Source organism: Melanostigma gelatinosum (genome assembly GCF_949748355.1).
Source record: "Melanostigma gelatinosum genome assembly, chromosome: 18".
Lineage (NCBI taxonomy): Eukaryota > Metazoa > Chordata > Actinopteri > Perciformes > Zoarcidae > Melanostigma > Melanostigma gelatinosum.
The window spans coordinates 2,016,965-2,038,783 of record NC_136651.1 but is presented as its reverse complement, the minus strand read 5'-3'; the positions used below and the strand labels follow the sequence as shown (position 1 = coordinate 2,038,783).

General features: G+C 44.7%; 1 protein-coding gene across 1 annotated transcript; it reads right to left on the bottom strand.

The window, feature by feature from the left end:
- Positions 1–6,420: 6,420 nt before the first annotated feature.
- Positions 6,421–21,742, bottom strand: mphosph9 (M-phase phosphoprotein 9). Its single transcript, XM_079289664.1, has 24 exons — positions 21,662–21,742; positions 20,386–20,657; positions 19,843–19,984; positions 19,263–19,352; positions 18,704–19,179; positions 17,819–17,987; positions 17,624–17,696; positions 16,858–16,961; positions 16,643–16,759; positions 15,786–16,240; positions 14,622–14,771; positions 13,985–14,072; positions 13,415–13,630; positions 12,764–12,811; positions 12,611–12,675; positions 11,383–11,484; positions 10,906–11,133; positions 10,633–10,796; positions 9,521–9,805; positions 9,299–9,419; positions 8,973–9,061; positions 7,998–8,182; positions 7,649–7,717; positions 6,421–7,295 (listed from the first exon to the last, which is right to left on the bottom strand). The coding sequence occupies exons 2-24, from the start codon at positions 20,619–20,621 to the stop codon at positions 7,194–7,196; spliced, it is 3,774 nt and encodes a 1,257-aa protein (XP_079145790.1). The 5' UTR covers positions 20,622–20,657; positions 21,662–21,742; the 3' UTR covers positions 6,421–7,193.
- Between the last annotated feature and the right edge of the window lie 77 nt (positions 21,743–21,819).

Here is a 21,819-nt window from a genome sequence, read left to right as displayed (position 1 = left end):
GCTGACCGTCTGCAGCGTCACATTTCACAGACTGACAAGATAAACCGATGAAGAGCATTCCCCAAAATACCAAACAGAGAAGCAGCCTCGGCATCTACTGACTCAACAACTCCCAATTAACTGTCACCAACATGTCATGTCTTCTCCGTGTATAGCCCCGCCTCCACCAGAGGGTCAGCAGGTGTTGGTAGACAGAAGGAGGGGGGGGGGGGGGGGGGGGTGCTGTTAATGAGACACAGACAAGCAAACAGTGGGACTCTGGAGACTCGGGACACACTGCAGTGACACCCGGTCCGCTTTCATCTGTCCCGGAGATCAAGCGTCTGTTAAGACTACGGACGCATCGCTGGATTCCTCCCATTCATCACGTGGTGACTATAAACCACTCGCTCACAGAATCACCACGCAGATGTTCCACAGCGTTGAGACATGCTGGTGCCTCAGTCCTCTGGCATTCATTGTACCCAGAGGATGAATCCTACTGACTTTACCCTCTGAATCTTACTCTCATGCCACCAGCTGGTTTATAGTTTAGCTTTATATGAAACATCGCAACAACCAGGACTGAAAAATGAAGCCTTTAAATCAGGGCTCTCAAACTCATCTTCACTCCGGGCCACATCAGCATCACAGTCGCCCACAAAGGGCCGGTTGTAAATGTCACCACTCGTAACATATTGTTAAATAACTCTCTGCATTCACAGTTTAAAGTAGTCTTCAATGTGCTCAATACATTTCCATGTTAAATGTACAGTAACCAGCCAAAGAGCTGCTTCTAACTGTTTAAGTATCTCATCATTTGACTTTCTATTTCATCATTTTGACTTTCAATCTCATTTTTTTGACTTTCAATCTCAGAATTATGACTTTCTATCATAGTTTCGACTTTCTATCTCATAATTTCGACTATGGGGATATTTTTATTATTATTAGTCTAACTTAAAAAAAAGAAAGTTTTTTTGTTTTTGTTTTACTTTTCTTTTCTTTTTTTGCTGGCGGATTCGCGGGCCACATAAAATGACGTGGCGGGCCGGATTCGGCCCGCGGGCCGGGAGTTTGAGACCCCTGCTTTAAAGGCTTCACCTTGGACTTATTTTCTGACATGAATAGACTCGACCCACTAATCTAGAAAACAAGCTGCAGATGAATCGAGCAGGAAAAGAATCACGCGTTGCAGCCGATGGATGTGTGAGGGAGACAGAAGCTCAGAGATAACTCTTAACTACCGCAGTGATGCTCTGGGTCTCCTCCTCATCCACACCACTCAACGTGTGTGTGCGTCTGAATATTTGATGAGGACACAACGCCTCGCTGGACCTGGACAAAGCCCACGGACTGTTAATTAGAGTGAGTGCTCGAGCACCGCCAACGTGGCCAAAACGTGACGGCTTCAGATCCTCAGAACAATCCACACCGGAGCAACCGGGGACATCGTGGAGGTCTGGATCCACATTTAAAGCGCTGTATACGAGCACCATGACAAACCCAAAGCCTGAGTCTGAGTCTGTACACAGCTGCTTCTGTGTGCAAGAAATGTAAAGAACAGTCAGTCAAAGTATTTCTAGCCTCTTTGACGGTGTTTAATTACATAAAGAAGTGCCTGTAGCGTGAAACAATAAATAATACATTGCTGCACTAGAATTATGAAAAATGAAACAAATTTGCATTTAAGACTTGAAGGACTATTTATTGGAGGAATTGGCAACATTGTAGACAGATAACAGATTCATTGCTCATTTAATTAAAAGCTTCAGTGCAGAACAATGAGGTTTTCTGATTATTCTCAGTACGTCTGTGCTTGTTATAATCAATTTAGACGACATGAATGTGTATCACGAGATCTGATGTCAGTAAAAGACGATACATTCTCATGTGGAATCATCGCCAGACTATTTACTGTCAAATATATGTTTAAATGAATGAAAAGAGCTGTACAGTGTTGAAAATGATGAGGATCAAATGTGCAAAATGTGGACTAAGAAGTGTGCAAATGTTCACAGTATATGGAATGTGTGCACAAAGATTTGCATCAGGTTTGACACAGAGACTTACCATGTAGTGTGTATATCTTTGTACCTCTTATTTGATCATTTATCTGGTGCGTGCGCCTCACTAATAAAGTCACCATCCCATCATGGGTCATGGTTCCACCAGTCATGCTCCAACGCTGCGCACGAGAGACGCAGTGCATGTGTGGCTGCACGTGAAGCAGAGTGAGGAGGAGGAGAAAGCGACAGACGGTCTATTTGTGGCGCAGTCGGGACTAAACACACGCAGTTCATTCACATCCCAGCGCGTCTTCTCCAGCCTCCCACCACGCGGGCTGTGAAGCCATGATCAGTGGGCTGGAATCCCTCTGTTTACGCTGCTAAAAATAGATTCCACACACACTGCGATGACGTGGCATCTCGTGACAAGACCCCCCTCCCCTCCTCTCCAGTTACCCCCCCCCCCCCCCCTCTTATATCCAGACTGTACCGCCGAGCGAGTCATGAGTTATTGGTATTCAACGCTCACCCCGGCATGCATCAAAATCCCTTCTGACGTATCTTTGCAGAAAGAATCCTGACATGTCTCATGAGATGGGAGAAGATGCATTTTAAAGGGGTGAGGTGAAAGAAAAGAGAAGGAAGGGTGGATGGGTAGAGAGAGAGAGAGAGAGAGAGAGAGAGGAGGTAAGGAAGAAGGAGTAACTGAAGGAGGGGGCAGCAATCAATACCATGACTCATTCTTTCTGCGGTGGCCACTTCCTAACAGCATTCATTAAAGCAAACCTAATCATTTTGGCCCGATAATCAGATCCTGTGAGGCTCCATCTTCCTTCACTCCAAACCACACGCGCACATTAGAATCATGCACAGCGGGCCTGAACCAGGACCAGCACATTACGCAGAGGACCTGATGGCTGTGGTGACAGCGAAGCTGCTGATATGAGACACTTAACTTCAAACAGCAGGCTTTGGATAACCGGCCACCACTTCGGTCCAGACTGAAATATCTCAACAACTGTTGGTTGGATTATCATGACATGTTGTACAGACATTCATGGTGCCCAAAGGTAGAACCCGAATGACTCTGACATGAGGCTGTCTGGTTGTATAGAAGTCTATAGAAAATGACTCTACTTCTCTCTTGATTTATTCCCTCAGTAAACATTGTAAACATGAGTTTATGGTCTCAATCTCTAGTTTCAAGTCTTCTTCAATACAGCATGATGTTCATTTAGTACATTATAGTCCATTTAGAGTCACACAGACCATAAAGCAGGGGATGCTTTAGGGCGGGGCTACTGTGATTGACAGGTCTCTACCAGAGACGTATCCGGCGTCTCTATGTCGCTCCTCCTCAGTCCATATATGGTCACTTCCTGTTCCCTGGTTGCTAAAAAGCCAAGATGGCCGTCTGTCGTTTAGGTATGAGAACATGTTGGCTACGAATGTCCATCACATCCCAAAACTCACGCTGATTCTTCCTGACTCCTTATCGTACCTTAAAATACCAAAGATATTGATCATGCAAAGACATGCAACCAAGACAAAAGCAGAAAAGGTTGATCACCATGATCCAGACATTCATAATCCCCAGAGGTTGAACCCTCACGACTTTGTTTATCCCCAAAAAAAGATTTGTTTTGCTTCACTTTAGCGCATCCAGGTGCTGACACTGGTTATCTTAAGGTGGAGAAACTCTTTCAAGGTTTAAAGTGCTCTTCCGAGAAGCTTTTGGCTCCACTGCAGCATCCTCTCAGTGTAAGTTACAGGCTCGCTGTGAATCTTCAGCGTCTCAGAATATCTCCGTGGACGGCTGCATGTTAGCGGTACGTACAGGACATGTGAAGCAAGGACAGGTCAACGTTTACACACAGAGCAACAAGCAAATAAATGAATCGTGTAAAGGTTGCGATTCAAAAAACAGAGGATCGGAAAATTGAGAGAAGGGAGACAAATGGAGCAGAAATAAATATTACTTCAGGGAATTATAACATTAAAAAGACTTACAGTTCATTTATTTTATCTTTCAACATCAAATACTGCTTTTTAACGCCGCATGTATAAAACAAGACGACATTTAAGCTTAAAGCTAACATTAGCATGCTAACTTTAGTATGTAAGTCTGATGGGAATGACTTTAGTTTTATACTTTTTATAGTTTTATCTCACTTTTAGAGCTGAAACTATTATTAATTGATTCGTCAATCGCCAGATAATTAATCTGAAACCATTTCTTAAAACCGCAATGCCATTATTCTTTGTTTATTCTTGCTTCCAGCTTCTCAAATGTGAATATTTGCTGCTTTTGTTTGGTCCTTTATATTCGTAAATTAAACATATTCACATTTTGTAACGTTGATCAGACAAAACAAACAGTCTGCAGATTTGGGCTTTTGTGATGCTGACGGGCACTTTTTCATTCTTTTCGAAACAATTGATCAAAAACAAACAAATCAACAGATTAATCGTTAGCTGCTGCCTTGCTCATTATTGCAAATGAAAGGCATGCCCAGTGTTTGGTCCAGTTGGTGGTTTGATTACTTAGAAATGTATAAAAATTAAAAGCACGAAATCAGGTGCTGTAGGAATCCAGTGTCAAACTCTAGTTGTGAATTATTGCACATTCTGTTGTTACTTGATGGTGCACAGGTAATCCAGCCATGCATTACTGAATTACAGACATGTAATGCACATGCACACTGGGCTTTGTGCAGTATATTGGGTGTGTTTCATGCAGAGACATCACAGTACATGATTGTTTTTTAAAATAGGAGAAAATGTAAATAGGATTCTATGATTTCCCTACCAGAGGGTGATATGTGAGACTCTGCACAGCACACAAACACAATATTATTATTCTCTTCTAACAACCAGAATCAGATATATAGATAATGTTGATCAGCTGTGCAAAAAACAATGACGGATGCCACGAGACCACTGCAGCTCATTCAACCACTGCCACAAATAATAACGGTGGGAATAAACTAACATTTGCATCGTGTAAATTAATGAGAAATATGAGTTAATTAGTGGTGACACCGTGTAATAAAGGTACACAACAACGACTCACCTGCAGCTCTGAGTTTGTGATCTGCAGTCCCGGTTCTTCAGCTGGATCTCCTCATGAAGGCTGAACGCTGTCAGGTGCATTATATTCTGCAGCTCACACCGGATCGTAGTGAAGACGAGCCCGATGGTGGCGTCGGTGATGGATGTTTATATTCTACAGTCCCGCTGCTTGTGGACGGATCTCATCGCTCCTCCTCCATCATCATCCACACAACACGGCCGTCCTGTCCGTTGTGTGTCTGTATATATCCCGGTTACCGGTTAGTTACATCAGAAGACAGGACACATCCCTATGTCCAGGACAACGAAGGAGAGAAGCGCCGCCCAGCGGTGCACAGGCGAACTGCAGGCGTTAAAAAACGTGAATCACAAAACGATAACAATGTTACTGTTTGTTTAAATCTTTGCACTATTAAGTTAGTTAATTTAATATTATTATATTTCATTGTATATATTGTGCATTTCATATTTTTTACTCTGTTATTTTATTTAAAAAATGTCCCCTTGCGGGATTATAAAAGGAACTATATAACTGTCTGTCTGTCTGTTAAGAAATCCCTGCTGAAAAATTACTTTAAATCAGTGGTGGAAGAAATACTCACATCTTTTACTTACTTACCATAATGTAGAAATAGTCTGTCACAAGTACAAGTTCTGCATTTAAAATTAGACTTAAAAGTACAAACATATATTTAAAAGTAACAAAACTAAATTATTTTCAGTTTGCTTCTTTATAAATCTACTCTACTACATTTTCATGCATCTTTTTACTCAATTTATATAACAACTGTAGCTAGCTAGAGCTGTTAGCTGTAAACTAGCTGGCTACAGACGTTAGCTGTAAGCTAGCTAGCTATGGCAGTTAGCTGTAAACTAGCTAGCTACAGGCATCAGCTGTAAACTAGCTAGCTAGATCAGTTAGCTATACGCTAGCTGGCTACAGACGTTAGCTATAAGCTAGCTAGCAGCTGACGTTAGCTTATCACGTTAACCATCGAACCGTTTCTGTCCGTCTGCGTGTTCATGTTCAGCAGCTCTAACGTTAACTGAACTAACTTACTAACTGAACTCATATCTCACCAGAAACTACATTTATTACTGTTATCGCTCCAGTCTATATGCTTTAGTTTAGTCTTCATTTGTCAAAGGAGTAGATTAATTTAGCTGCGACAATACCAACATTTTTGGCTTGCCGCTGAGTCTTTGAGTCATTTCGCACTGCTTCGGTGAAACTCGTGTACTTGACTTTGAGTGCAATGAATCACAGCACTGTGTTTCACTGTAGGAATAATAAACTAGTCAGTCATAATAACAAGAAGAAGAAGAATACTTCTAATTATATATATTTAAAAAAGCTTCATTTATTGTGCAACAATAACATTTTAGTTCCAGTGAAGTTCATGTCAGGTAGAAAATAAAATGCATGGCAAAAGGAAGCAGTGCAAGACATTCCATGCACAAGCATCGCTAGAGGAGAACGTGTGTGTGTGGACTGAAAAGGTGTGCTGGTTTGGATATTACAAGTAGTTCTAATCCAGTAATCCTGTATATGAAACACAAAGAACAGAAAGTGACAGGTAGGAATGAAAAGTAAACAAAAGAAAAAGGCGATCGATTCAAGTAAACAAAACATTTCTTTCAAGTTTGATATGTTTGGCCCATAACAAATAGAAAAGAAATACATAATAAAAAGAAAGAAACATGTAAAAAATATGTACAGAAACATAAAATAAATATTTGATGTAATAAATGTCCATAAACACATGAACAACGATGGCAGTGATATTTCCCAAGTGGATGAAATGTCTTTTTGAATCATTCACAAAGCAGAGTTAAAAAAATCTACACCTGAATATGGCCAGTAAAACATATCGTATTAATAATTTCTGTGACTAAAAAAGTAAACGACTTTTACAAATCTGTGCATTACTAAAAAATATACTCCAAAAAATTGCAATATCTTTCAGACATATCAAAAATATCCCAGAGTAATACGTATAAAAAAGATGGCGTGGAGGAGTTACTGTACATATGGTACTCATGGCACACGGAGACAATTGGTGTTATCAGCGTCTAAAACCAAGACACGGATGTCGTAGCGTCGGCTACGCTGTGATGTAGAAAGAGACGTCGCTATGTGTTGGCAGAGGAGCGGAGGACGTGGAACCTCTTCAGAGTCATGCGGATGGATCCCAGCTCACGATTCAGTCTCTCCAGACGGTTCTCGAGGGCTACCTGAGGAGGAACGAGGAGCGGGAACTTTAAGTGGCAGCTAAGAGCACAACGGGTGCTGCTGTGTGCAACTGTGGTTTGTTTTCTAACAAAAGCTGAATGCTAACGTCAGCACGCTGAAGATGAAAAGTCAGAGGATCGGGATGCATCCTCTGGGGAACATGAATGTCTGCACAATATTTCATGTCAATTCATCCAAACGTTTTTGAGATATTTTAAGTGATGGACCAACTGTGCAAACCCTCACATTTGAGAAGCTGGAAAAACAATGAGTTCAATAATTAATCTACGAACCATTCAGCTCCAATTACAACACAAGCAAACGATTTCAAGACAATCAATATGTGGAGTCTTACCTCGTCTAACCTGGTCTGAAGAGTCACTCTCCCTCCCGATCCAGGCATCCGGCTCAGAGCGGCCTCAATCTGAGACACACACACACACGCGCACACGCACGCACACACACACACGCACGCACACACGCACACACACACACAGGTTAATGATTCATGAAGTAAAATAATTCTATTGATGCAACAAGCCGGCACGTGACCGGCTGAAACGCTTTGACTGGACTCGGTGTGAACTTCCTAACAATAGAAGTCATTTAGCGGTGGTATAAAAACAATGAAGTCTGTGTTACGTAAGAGGTCGGGTGAGAGATTATTCAGAATGTGTATATATAAATAAAATAAAAACACTCACCTGCAGCTTCTCCTGCGTCAGCTCGTCGAACAGCTTCTCGGCCTCAGCCAGCGAGTGGAGTCCCGGGTCCTCACGGGAGTCCTGCGGGTCGGATCCGGCACAGACTCCCCGATCCTCGTCCCGGCCCAGCTGGGGGTTCCCCTCCGGTGGGTTCACGCCGCGGGACGACTCGGTGTGCTGGAGCTCTGAAGAGAGAGAGGAGACGAGATAGTCTGATGTAAGAGAAGACACTTACATACATCAGGGGGGCAACATCTGTAAATATAAAGCACTCGATCACAGCCTCAATAATACAGATACGAGGTTCAGTTTGGATGTGCACCTTCACCGGTTCATACTCCTGGCACTGTGTACATTTGGGGTTTGCAGGAATGAGTCCTAAAACCCAGAAATGACTCAGCAGTTTTGAATTTTCCAGTTCCCTCGTCTCAAAGTCAATGTTTGATTTGTTTTTAATGTGTTTCCGGTCAGATATAAGGTCCGTGGTTAACGCTTTGAAGGTTCTGTTCTACGTTCTTCTCGTGAATTATAAACCTTCAGGGACACAAAACATTCCCTCACCACTGAGGAAAACACAGCGACACAACTGTTCAAAAAATCATGATGCATCTTTTTAATTTGCTTCAATATCGTTAACTGCTGTAGTGTTTGCTTCTGAACGTTTAAGACACATCGCCGTGTCTCTGTCCCTTCATGTGTGCACCCGATGAAACATGAACTTCTACCAGACATTCAATTGAAGACAGTTTCCTCTGTCTCAGGATAAACCTTTACAACTGTCGTCCTATACTCCGATATATAAAAACAGATGAAGCATAAGGAAGTGCAGAACTAACATCTGGGTTGTTAAGTATTACTTCCACAGGTCTGTTGCATCAACTGGTTGAACCAGAGGAGGAGATCAGAGCCTCAATGCTGCACATTGTGGCCTCTGTTACTTCAAACATCTGTTGGATATTCTCTGGAATATATTACCGTCCTCTCTGTCTGACGTGAACTGGAGTCTCTTCCTGGGACTGCTGCTGTGGAATGAATGGCGTCTCTGGTCAACTTGTTCATCAGTCCTGCAGACGGCACACAGTGGGATGTTGTTGTTACTTCATGCAGTGTAATGTTCCGGTAGACAGAAGTCTTGTTGAGGAAGCTGCTGTTCTGGCTCTCTGAGACACTTTTTACTACCGAAGAGCGTTTTCAAAACACAGAAAAACCATGAAAGAAATCGGCGATAGACAAAAGTAAACAGTTCAGATGTTACGGTGGTTTCTTCTTCTTCATGTCTGTTACTTCTGTGTGTTGCTCACCTATTGTGCATGTGTTCCTGTCTGGGCATCAGGTGACCAAAGGCAGTGGAGTAGTTCTCAGTGGGGCAGCGTTTAGGACTGGACTTAGCAGACATGGGCATGAGTAAAGTTCCTCTCTTTGCTGGAGGAGAGAGAGAATAGCACAACATTAATTAAAGAGTTAAACAACTCTAAACCCACTTCTGAAATGTCTCAGGAAGACGTCTAACTGGGAGGACGTACTGGGCGTAGTTGGGGGTTTGTTTCGATGTTGTGGAGGAGGCAGTGACGAGGACCTGTGGCCCTCTGGAGACAGACTCCTCTGAGCTCTCAGCAGATCTGCAGCTCTTTTCGCTGCTGCTCCTCTTCCTCCTCCTCCTCCTCTCCCTCCTCCTCTGAGCTCAGCTCTGGCCGTGACTCCTCCAGGTTTCACCGCCTCCCAGTCCGCCTGAAGCCCTCCTCGCTCCTGAATCACCTCTTTGTGTCTCCGCTCCACAAACCCGACGGTGGTCCTCTGATTGCCGAACCCTGTGGAGAGAAACCACACCGACGTGATGAGGTCCAATTCAAAAAACCTTCAGCGAGAGGACCGAGTACAAAAGTCACACATCAGTAATCAGGATGTCTGATCGGCCTAATTAGTCAGTCCATTAATCAATCAACAGGACATTAAATAACTGTTTATTACAAGAAAAGATAAGATTAACAACAAGAGGCGTCAGCAAAACAAAACAAAAGGAGAACAATGAATAAGTTATAAAACAGTGAAGATATAATAAATAAGTAAACTGTAAAAATAACAAAAACTAAAAGAAGATTCAATCGGAGTACTTGGTAAAGTGTGATGAGCATTATTATAATTAACCAAATGCAATAAAACCGTCTCTGTTTTAAAGGGAACTGTTTCCTCCTTTAAACTATGCAACGTGTCTTTGCTGTGATGAAGCGCTGCGAGCCTCTAGAGCAGTGTCCTGATTGGATGCCAGTCGCTTCACATCACAGTCGCATACTTTAAAAGTGATTGCAGCCATTGTTCCCTTCTGCAGGGAACAGCCGGCCACGTCCTCTTCCTCTTCATCTTCTGTTTCACTTGCCTCAAAAAAAGTTGCATCTCAAAACCGTTGCAAATAAAAGTGAACAGCTTACGAGTAGAGAAGTGTTCTGAAACTACCGGTCCTCTTTCCTAACCTTCTGAGACGCAGGTCTGGGTTTCTGCCCGTCCGGAGTAAAACACAACCCCTGTAGTCTCCGCTTGTGTTCTAATGGAGTAGTGCGGACGCTAAACGTTGGTGTTTTGAAATCGATCAGTGTGGATGTATTGGTAGTGCGAGTCACACTGTGGGTGGTGGTCTTACAGGGGGCCCGGCTCTCCGTGGCTCGGGTCTCCTCCAGCTGGATCAGGGCCCTCATCATGGGCGTCAGGGAGCAGGAGCTCTCCCGGCGAGCGGCCTCCCGCTGGCTCGGCTCCTGGTGGCGCTGCTGAGGCGGAGCTTGTTCACACTCCAGGGGAGACGCACACCTGCAGGACAGGTCAGTTAAAACATTCTTATTTCTTGGCACTATTTGTGTTGTTTATAAACTATAAAACACTCCAAATAACGCTGATTCTGATTATATCCCCAACGTACCTCCAGCTGCCACCGGCTGAAGAGGAGCCCACAGAGCTTCCAGGTCCTGACGATTGATCAGTGATTGGACACTGGGACTTCCTGCGGACACTCGATTGGTTCGTTTGAGGGAACGGGGATCTCCTGCCGCCGCCGTTCAGCTGCTCGGAGGGGGACTTCCTGCGGGTGACGTCTGGCTCCGCTGTGCATTTACTGGGTGACATCAGCAGGTCAGGATGGTGGAAGAGACTGCGGACGTGGGAAGAGGAAATGTAAACTTAGACGTCCATGTCCAATATCCGAAATGCTCTTTTTCCTCTCAGCTGTCGGCAGGAGAACGAAAGACAAAGTAATCAAACTTGTAGCCTGATGTCCTGCAGCTGACCTGTCTGCCAACGATCTCATATATATATATATATATATATATATATATCCGGCCTACAGCACCGACAGTAGATACGTAAGAGAGACAGATCATCAGAACATGGAGGTGCTCACCCAGCCCCAGACGGTTGTGTGTTACTGTGGGAAGGATAACGAGCCCTGGCCTGGTTCTCGTGCTCCAGCTGCTTCACCTGAGACTCCAGTTTGGAGATTACTCTGTGGGGGGGGGGGGCAGATGGAGACAATACATGGTCACAAGGCTTAAAGATACAGATAGACTCTCTGTTGACTTCTTTATGACTAATTCAACATCGTTTAAGATCCATAGATAGACGGAGAGACAGTGTTTCTATTATTTTGTCCACCAAAATTGACATCCAAATACAGACCGCTCAGAAAAGACGACGCTGGGTGAAGCACTTTCTCTCCAAACAGAAGTAATACAACCCACAGCTGACCCTCATCTCTTCACCTCCTCGACTCTATTATGAACTCTGCTGTCATGACCTCCTGCAGAGACTCCATCACACCCTGAAGCTGGAAATGTTCCTGCAGATCTTTCTGTATTTTCCCATTTTGATGCTCCGAGGTCGACTGTGTTCCGTTCTGCTCTTTTCTTTTTTAGAGTCGGCTAAATGTAAGAAATTCTCTTTTTTCATCCGTTCTTAGGATTTACTTACATCCTCCGTGCGTTCAAGGAATCACTCTTTTTCTAGTTGGCTTGTACGTTGTAGTAACTTCTTTCCTTGCCTCCTATTCCCTCTTTATTAAGAGGCCACTCACAGGTCCCTGAACCTCTTGTTTTCTCGTGCCGCTCCCTCCTATGACACACGTATTGACGTTCTGCGAGCTGCAGTCTGTTATCTGTCCGTGACTCCGCTGAAACGACTCGACGCACTTCATCGACGCCGAGTTCACGGAGCTGCAATCGCTGCCGATTTGCAGGCGGAGCTGAAACCGCAGAGGAAAGTTTCTGCGTAGCGCCAGCCGATGAACGCTATTATCTACTCCTGTCGACAGCACAGAGAGCATCATTAGGCCTGTATCGATTAATCCTCTCCATCTCCCCGCTGTCGCCCAGCCTCCACTGCAGCTCTTTCACTACAAAAAGCTGTGAAGTCACATCTCAGTTGTGAGACATAAACGCAGAGTTTCTTGTTGTGTTAAGAGTGAATCTGCGTCCAATGTTATTTAAAAACATCACCGCGGTCACTTTGTTTTACTCTCTTAGTTGTAAAGATGAGCATCAAATCAAATGTCTGTCCTAATTGTTGAAGTTGATCATTTGTTTTATGACACGTCAGAATTTAGTGACGGGATGATCCACAAGCGATCCTCTCACCTCTTCAGCTCTGACATCTGATCGGCGGCATCGACGAGCTTGTTCTCTGTTGACACCAGGTTGTTCTGTGGATACACAACGAAGACATGTTGATGATGATGATGATGATGATGATGAATATATATATATAAGTTCCAGTTAGAGATCCTTTACCTTCATTCCCTCGTGCTCCTTCACCAGAGAGCCATATTGTCCGAGCCGCTGAGGACACAAAACAACAGACGTCCGTTATAAAGACGGTCGGTGTTGATGACACCGGTCTGACACCAGTGCTCCTGCCTCCCAACCGTAACGTCTGCATGACATTCATCGCTGCACCTGGCATTGGGATCGATGTTACGCATCTGAAAAGGGATTTTTGGGATGTTTTACTACAGTGGATGAGTTTGATTTCAGGAGTCTGAGATACGTCCACAGCAGAAGATTACTTTGCTCCCGCGCTGGTTCTCTAAACTCCATCGACTGTCGGTGAGAAACCAAAATCATCCAGAATGCGTGTGTGCTCTCGTTGTTGTTCATAAGACGCATGAGGCATTCTTCTATATCGGGCTTTATAAATCAGTAAATGTCGTCCAGTGTTTAAAACCGACGTCCCAACGAAAAGTGCAGAAAATGTTTCCCAGAAAATAAACGGTGACGTTACGTCACGCCTGGCCAGATCCTCGGTGTGAGCAGCTATCCATCCATCTGATCTGATTGGTGCATCCTTTCATGGAAGAAACTCTTATAAAATAAATCCTCTCGACAGAGAAAGACATATTTCACGGTGCCTGCAGAGTGGGGGAACGTTAATGTCAGACTCACATCCTGCAGCGTCTTGTACTCTCTCTCCCTCCTCGCCTCCCTCTCGTCTGCCTCCCTGCAGCTGTTCTGCAGCGCCTCCTCCAGCTGACGAACGCGGGCCTTCCATCGTGCTGCCAGGCCGTCCTTCTCTTTGCCCGAGCGCTTGCTGTCTTCCAGTCGCTGCTGCAAGGACTTCACAGCAGCTCCCGCTACGACGTAGCGCTCCGGCCACTCTGCCTGACGAGGGGAAGTCACCTCAGAATTAGGGAACGGATACCGATCGAATGCATACGCTTGATATGTTGAAGGTGAGTGGAGAGAAACACCTTTGATGTAGAGGAAGATATTTTAAACGTGTCTAAACGTCTCTGAGATTAAAGTTGTAAAATCACAAATTTACAAGAAAAAACTAGTTTTCTTCAGATATAGTCATTGTATATTTCTGGACTTCCTTGCTGAAGAGCAGTACATTGAAAACAATAACAGAATACATTTATCTCTACATAGACGTAAACGTAACAGATGCCGTTTGCTGCAATAAAAGAAAACACTTGTGATAAATAATGTAAAAAGGAATCCGAGGACTGATACCAGTTTCTTCTCCAAACAGCAGTTTGTTGCCTGCAGTTCTTGAATGTGACCGGTGGCCTCAGCCAGAGCTTCCTCCAGATGTTTGCACCTGTCAACAAACAGACATCACGTGAACACGGAGTCAGGAAACTAAATGTGGCGTCAATATCTCAGTTTCAATGTAGGTTCTTCAGTTACTATATATTACTATACACTAGAGGAAGTGGAAAACTATTCTGTGGAGCCAACAACAACACTTATCAACACTGGGAGTTCCCCCTTTGTTCTCTTTAAATCCAACATTGTTAAAATCAGGAATGAATGCATCGTGTTCAATGGCTTGACTTCTTTGTTCCTGCAACGCACGTTATATCTGTTCATGCACCGATTAATATGTAAACATACGGAGTGGATAAACCATCAGCTGAGGAAGGCTGTGAGATGCAACGGAAAGCTCCAGGAAAGGTTGGTAAGGAGCCCTTTTACTTCTTCTTTTCTCTAAAAGCCCTGTTCATCATATCGACATAAACACCGTGAATACAAATCATGAACGCACCATCTTGTGTCTCCCCGTCCCATAATGCCGTACACAAGTGAGTTGTAGAGCAGGAAGAGACGTTTCTATGTGCAGGGAATGCATGAAGGAGTGAAGCGGTACCTCTCTGCGAGCGCCTGGTTGCTCTTCTCTAAACCACGGGGCAGATCTCGGAGCTCCAGTTTGTCTCGCAGCATCTGGATCTCAGACTCGTAATATGCTTTCAGATCAGCAACGTGTCGAGAGTGCTTCTCTCGCAGGTTCTGCCTCAGTCTGAGGAGAACAAAGAGAAAAGAAGAAGATGAATGAAACCGTTGACGACTTCTGTGGGATTAAACAACACAGAGTGATGAAGGTGCAAACTATTTCTTCTGATTAAAAAACTTTCTAAAGCCGCTTCTATCGGTCGATAAATGACTAAGATCCTCTGGCAGGGTCTGATCAGGTCTCAGGGTCTGATCAGGTCTCAGGGTCTCAGGGTCTGATCAGGTCTCAGGGTCTGATCAGGTCTCAGGGTCTGATCAGGTCTCAGGGTCTGATCAGGTCTCAGGGTCTGATCAGGTCTCAGGGTCTCAGGGTCTGATCAGGTCTCAGGGTCTGATCAGACTGTCTTTCATGGCATTCTCTATTTGTTGTAAATGTTTTAACCCTCTGAACCTCAAGCAGCGTTGGAGCGTTTCCTTTTGCTCATTTTTCTCTCTGTGGTCTTAATTTTCACTTCAATATAAAGTCCTGCTCCTCGATGGAAACAGAACCATGACTAGAAGTAGAGAACTAGAACATGTCTTTAGTGCAGAATAACAGTTACCATGACATAAACCATAAACAACGCTTTGATTTATTTGATAATTTATTTTACAAAACTCTATTTGTCCAACATGTTTCCAATGTTCTACTTGTTTGTAGGAGCACAGATTGAATGTGTTTTACAGAATCAGGTCACTGAAAAAGGTTTATTTTGGACGAGGTATGTAGAATAAAATGTTTTTGTTGACATATCACAACTTTAAGCTTTGTTTTGGCTGCTTTTACTGACGGTGGCGTTCGTTCAAGGACCGTCGGAAAGATAAAAGTCTGACGGTACTGACGGTTTTCACAGCTCCTGGCTGTGATCAACGCTGTAGTTTTGGCGATTGTTTAAAGAAAACATGCTTTTCAATCCCGCCGGCAGGTTTTGGGGTCATTTTATCGTAAATGTGTTGAAGAAAAGTGCTGAATAAATAATACTAATATTTTTAACATCAAGCAGTGTGAATAAGCAGAGCAACCTGTGCACGTTACACTCACAGAGAAAGGACGACGGGGTCCTCCGGTGATGACGCTCTCTCCATGTGTGGACTGGCTGCAGGCCGAAGAGAAGCACCAGAGGCTGGACGAGGCTTCAGGGTGCTGGTGTGGGTGCGACTGCCCTCCTCCTCGCTGGCTGAGGGGGCGCCGGCGCCGCGTTGCTGGCTGGATGTGCGGGAGCCGGGCTGGGTCTTACCATGCAGGGTAAACGGGGCAGCCGGGGACGCGTTTCCCCACAAGCTCTGCACGTTAGAAGGGGAAGGTCCGGCCGCCGAAGCGCCGGAGGTGTCGGAGATGCAGTCCGTGTCTCCGGGGTTGGGACTGTCGGGGGTCCCCACTCTGGGGTAGTGGGGGGGCTGAGCGGCGAACGACGGGCTGCTGAAGTGAGACGGCGAAGTGAAGCCGGAGGTTCGATCCGACTGCCGCTGGTTCGCTGCTGGGTCCAAAGTCAACACCTAAGAAAGCAACAATGTTGGTTAGAGCCGTGTGGGGGACCCACTTCTATTAAATGACAAACTATGGTGACCCAATTCAGGAATGGACCATAAGTTACTGAATGAACATCATGCTGTACTGAAGACTTGAAACTAGAGATTGAGACATAAACTCATGTTTACAATGTTTACTGAGGGAATAAATCAAGAGAGAAGTAGAGTCATTTTCTCATAGACTTCTATACAACCAGAGGAGTCGCCCCCTGGTGGACACTAGAGAGAATGCAGCTTAAACACATGAAGCTTTGGCTTCACTCTGCAGAACTGGAGGTTGCCGTCTGGTCTTAACCTAGTCTCTGAGAATAAGTGGGTTCGAGGCTCAGCCCCGGAATGAACTGATCACCAATGAGAAGTGTGACGTACCTGTGGAGACGAAGGACTGGATGTGACAGAGCCGTCCCAGTCGGAGCATTTACAATCAGATCTCTGCTTGTTGTGATAGATGTCTCTGAGAGACGGACGAGGCTCCTCAGACAGAGTCTACCAGAGACGGAGATGAAACATTCAGGACGAGAGGTTCCTCAAACAGGGTACAGGGAGGCGACCGCGTCGTACAGGTGCCTTTAGTTGTTACTCACGAGACTCAAGGAGGCCTCTTGCAGGAGGAGGTAGGCGCCGCTGTCGAAGCTGTCCGGTAGAGGGTGATACAGTTCACTCTCAGTCAGACGCCAATACGTGAGGCCTACGACAGAGTGGAGGAAGTAGTGGCATTTAATCTACTTTAAAAAAAGATGTACTTATAAATATATCTTGTGAGAAAACATTAAGTACGGTGGCCAAGACTGAAAGACCCCTGAACATGGAGACTCTTTATCTGAGTCATGTTTCGTTTTTGAAACAGAGGACGGGTACAAAGTTACAAAAAAAATCAATACTGGAAAGTGGAAAAGTGAAAATGTAAAAGTTGACTTACAAATTTGAGATTAATTCCATCGATTTAATAAATAAATAAAGATTTTAAGATTCAGGATTGCAGGAGGAACCAATGTGCAGAGAGTAAGGAAGTCTTAAAACACTGAGACACTCATACATGTTGGTTGTGCTCTTTTCATGGGATGTGTTGAGAGAAAGAAACATATAAAACATTACCAGACTCACTTCAGATAATAAATAAATAAACTATGGGCCGCGACCTGCTGTCAGAGACAGTTCAGCTGCATCATGATTTCAGGTGACACCTGTCAAAGTGTGTGAAATGATTATTGTTCCTCAGAACAAAGCCCTGAGAGACACAACAGCGCCATCTTACTGTCACTGGAGGTAGTTGCAACATAACAACATGTCCTGTACTGTGATTTGCTCACGCCTCGCGCTGTGTTCTCGTCTGAGGCAGTGAATCGTTACCTGAGGCCTCGGACATCAGGCTGTCACTCCTCCTCAGGGGGAACGAGCTGGACGGCGGCCCGGCCGGTCGCTGCTGAAGCCAGATAGAGACGAGTGGATTAGACTCAGCAGAGCGGGAATGTACTCAGGACCACCAGAGACATCGACATCAAAAACAAGCATCTCTGCAATCTGTCAGCACGTGGTGAGCTGTACCTGGTCTGGAAGGCCTGAGCTCTCCGGGGGGTTTTGTTTGTGGGATTCTCTGATGCCGAGTGGCTGCTGCTCCTCGTACTCAGGGATTTGGGATGAAGCCGGTCCTGCTTTGCTCTTCTTGGACCTGATTTTCTGCCTCTGGGCCCAGGAGGTCAAGAGCTGGCTGGTGCTGCCGACAGAGAGGAAGGTTATTGTCTCTGCACCCGTCACTTCAGTCCCTTCTGAACTTGACTAAATGGTGTTTAAGTCTGCGGCTCCTTCAGGTTGGAATCGGTTGCAAAATCCGCTCCAGGAGCCGCTCTCATCTGATGAGTTTAAAGTGATTCTAAATGACTCGGACGTCGGCACGTCTGGCTGTAGATGTTTGAAATAATAAAACAGATAAGTAGAGATATCATTTTTCAGACAACGTGTTCTTCTTAACAGCGTTTCTCACCAAAGTTCGCCAAATTAAAAAAAATAGTTTTCAGACGTTTTTAAGACCAAACAGCATGTGGTCATGAGCATGAAAGACAACAATGGAAACCCGTAGGTCGATATGGCCTCCAGTTATCGACCAAATCCATGAATTTACTGACATTTAGCAGCTACAGAGACACATATTTCACTCAGGAGGTGGTGGAGACCAAACCAGAGGAGAGAATATTAAACTTACATTCATCACGTGACACAAACACAAAGACTCCAAATCATTGATAATATTCCTCTAGTTGTAAAACCAACGTAAAAGGTGATCATACTTGTTTCCCCAAAAATAAACAGTTATTGCAGATTTAATAACTCATCAAACAGAACCATCAGCCGGATATAAAGCAGAAACTACGTGGACGGATTAACCAATTAAACAAGAAGTGCACAAGCATCTAGTCTGTGTGTCGGCCTTACCCAGAGGCTCTCTGCTGGTGGTCTAACGGGTGAGTTTCATCCACTCCCACAGTCCTCACATCTGCCCCAATCACATGTTCCTGGAGGTCAGGGGACCAGTGGTGCTTCTCCCTCCCATGGAAACCGCCCTCGTCCTCCCCCGGAGACCCAGCAGGTTCCAGACCCGTTTCCCAAGCAGACAGAGTCCCGTACCCGCTGCTGAGCACCGTGGTCGCCCGCTCCCCGTCCTGGTCGGCGGCCTCTGGTCTCTGGGGCGGAGGAGGATAAGGGGAGCTAAAAGGGAGAAGAAGGGCCGGGGCTGCCAGGCCGTCATTGTCACTGGCCACGTTTCTGGGGAGCCTGAAGTCACTGGAGATGAGGGGGAACATATGGTCCTTTGTGTTTGGGGAAGTTTTGGTCACCGAAGTTGGAGAGAAATCTGTGTGTGGCTGGCGGTTCTGGAGCTGAACCAGGGCCTTAATTTCATCCTGAATCAACTGGAAAAATAAAAACAACAACATTGTTTTTCCGGATAAACAGATATTTTATCATGATAAGACATAACTGAATGCAGTCTTACCTGTATTTGGCACTGGTATTGTTCTTGCTGAGCGAGTATTTGCCCTTGGTATTGCTTCTCAACCAGCTGAAACAGATGCAACCATCGGCCCTGATGCAGAAATAAATGTAAGTGTAATTAACCTACAGCACAGCAGCTGGGGCAGAGCCATGGTGCATCTTAATCACGGTCCACGTACACTGACATTCCATATCTGCCTTTGACTTGTCTTTTCATCTTCAGAGGCAAACTGGAAACACAACATCTGCACAACATCCCATACAGCTCACCTAATGAGCCAGCACAGTTACACGCACACTTTGGTGTCGTAGCACATCACAGCTGTCTGTTCCATGCAAATCACTTCCTGTGTTTGAAAAGATCAGCTGCAGCGAGGTGCTGTGTGTGTGTGTCTTACTGTCAGGTGTGATCCACACAAAAAACAAAAGTGTCAGTTCAGACTTGAGGCTGCAGCACACAAGAAGAACTGCCACAGCAGCTAACCCCAACTTCACTTTCCACGTCACCAGCGAGTGTTTACACTCTCACGTCCACGTCCTACCGTAACTATCGTCTTTCAGGCTCTGTGGTGTTTTCTCACCTCACAATCCTTCCAGATCTCCGGGTCGGTCTCTCCGCTGCTCTGGATCTCCTGCACCAAAGCTTTAAGGGTCTCCAGGGAGCTGGGGTTGATGAATGGGAGGCTCTTCCCTTGTTCAAATGCTTCATCTGTGCTCAGACACCTGCAAGAAAAGCACATAATATGAATTCACATACTGAACCAAAGGATTGTGATATATGTATGTAGCAACACGATACATCCAACCAGGATTAAATATCAGATTAGGACATAGATGCACAGGACTCTGGATGCCACAAAATGAAAACAATGACCAAATTAAAGCTCCAAAAGTTTTAAATTCCAATACATTTTCTGTGAAGTTCAAGGAAATTCAGAAAACTACAACAATGGTCTTTCACAGGAAATAGATTCATATTTGTAGCATTAAATTTAGCACAGTATATATGTGAGAGGACATTTATATTGCCTTCTAGTCTACTGGTGGCCACGGTTTCATATCTTATCTCTGCACAGAGAAATGACAGTTTTCCATAAACAGCAGCGTGTTTACAGTTGCTGCACCTGATCTTGTTGCGTGCTGGTGTGATGTCCGTGGGCCTGCTCTCCACAGGGCCTCCTGCTGTTTGGGAGGCTGTGTGTCTGTCCTCTGAGACGGCCAGCCCCGAGGCTGATGTCCCCTCGGAGGACACCAAGGAGGTCTCACTCTCCTTACCCCCATCCCCGTCAGGACTGACATGGCAATGGCTCAGAGCCCCCGAGCTGGACACATCCTCAGAGATACTGTCATCTGTGGACATGTTTATGGGCCCATGCAGAGGGGGTCAGTCTGACAGCTAGGAACCAAGAGAAGGAGGAAACAAGACATGTGATGAGGACTAACTACTGCACACACACTTACTTACTTGCCCTTCCTACACCCTCCATACACACACATTGATACTACTACTGTATTACTCGCCTATAGAGTATTCATATACTAATGTCTATACAGAACATATCAGATTTGTAGCGTATTCAACATATTCATCATACCTCCAGATATTTATTCCTGATATCTACTATAAGCATTACTTGTAACCACACTCTGCACTTTATATTGTATACTATACCTGCACTGTCTGCTATGTTCATACTTTACATATCTTATTCCTACACAGCGATAACACTGTATACACCGAGTTTATTCTCCATTATATTTATTCTGTACAATATCATGCACTTTACTCTGCTTTTTGCATGCCTGGTTAGCTTCTAAACTGTATTGTGTTGTCTCAGAACCAGAACTCAATGTGCAATGACAATGATGTTGAATACAATCTAAACTAACTGTCAAAATAAGCTTATTGTACAGCTGTTATAGCTCAGAATAAGCTCCCAGGCCATGCTATATTTCTAACCTTATATCTGCAGTCAACATGCAACAGTTAACAAAACATAAACAGCAATATTCAAGCTAATGTGTCAACATTTGGCATTAGCGTCTACCACCCTTCCTTGTCTGTCAAGACCTGCGTTTCCTGTGTGACAGCTCGTCTGAACTGGCCATGTTTTCACTGCGAATAGCTCATTTTACCACCACAGACAATCAACACATTAAACAAGACAGCTAACGTTAGTATAATTAGCCATGTAGCTACATTAGCTTCTTTGGCTATGGTGTCAGACAGCCAAACAGCTACAACTGACAAGCAATTGGTTAGCTAGCTAGCTAAGTTGAGCTAAGTTGTGTTTATTACAGCGTTGTAAACACAGCTAAACAGCGCGCGGGAAATTACAACACACATAAACAGAAAAGGTAAACAATGGAGCAGACACATAAAATACATAGTTAACGTACCCGTTGACTTGTATCTTCGCTTCCTCCATATTTCTGTGTGAGTAAACGAGTAGCTGCTGTTAGCTGGTTGCTGGTTGGCTGCTGCACTGCAGTGATCTCTGTGCTGCTGTAACGTTCACGGTCCTCGCGTCGCTATTGGTCGAGCTCTAATCAAAAAT

Coding starts and splice junctions, on each gene's coding strand:
- mphosph9 (XM_079289664.1), bottom strand. CDS start 20,621: ATGTCCACAGATGACAGTATCTCTGAGGATGTGTCCAGCTCGGGGGCT. Junction 12,676..12,763: donor AGGAGCACGAGGGAATGAAG/GTAAAGGATCTC, acceptor GTGTATCCACAG/AACAACCTGGTGTCAACAGA. Junction 9,420..9,520: donor CAAACCCCCAACTACGCCCA/GTACGTCCTCCC, acceptor TCTCTCCTCCAG/CAAAGAGAGGAACTTTACTC.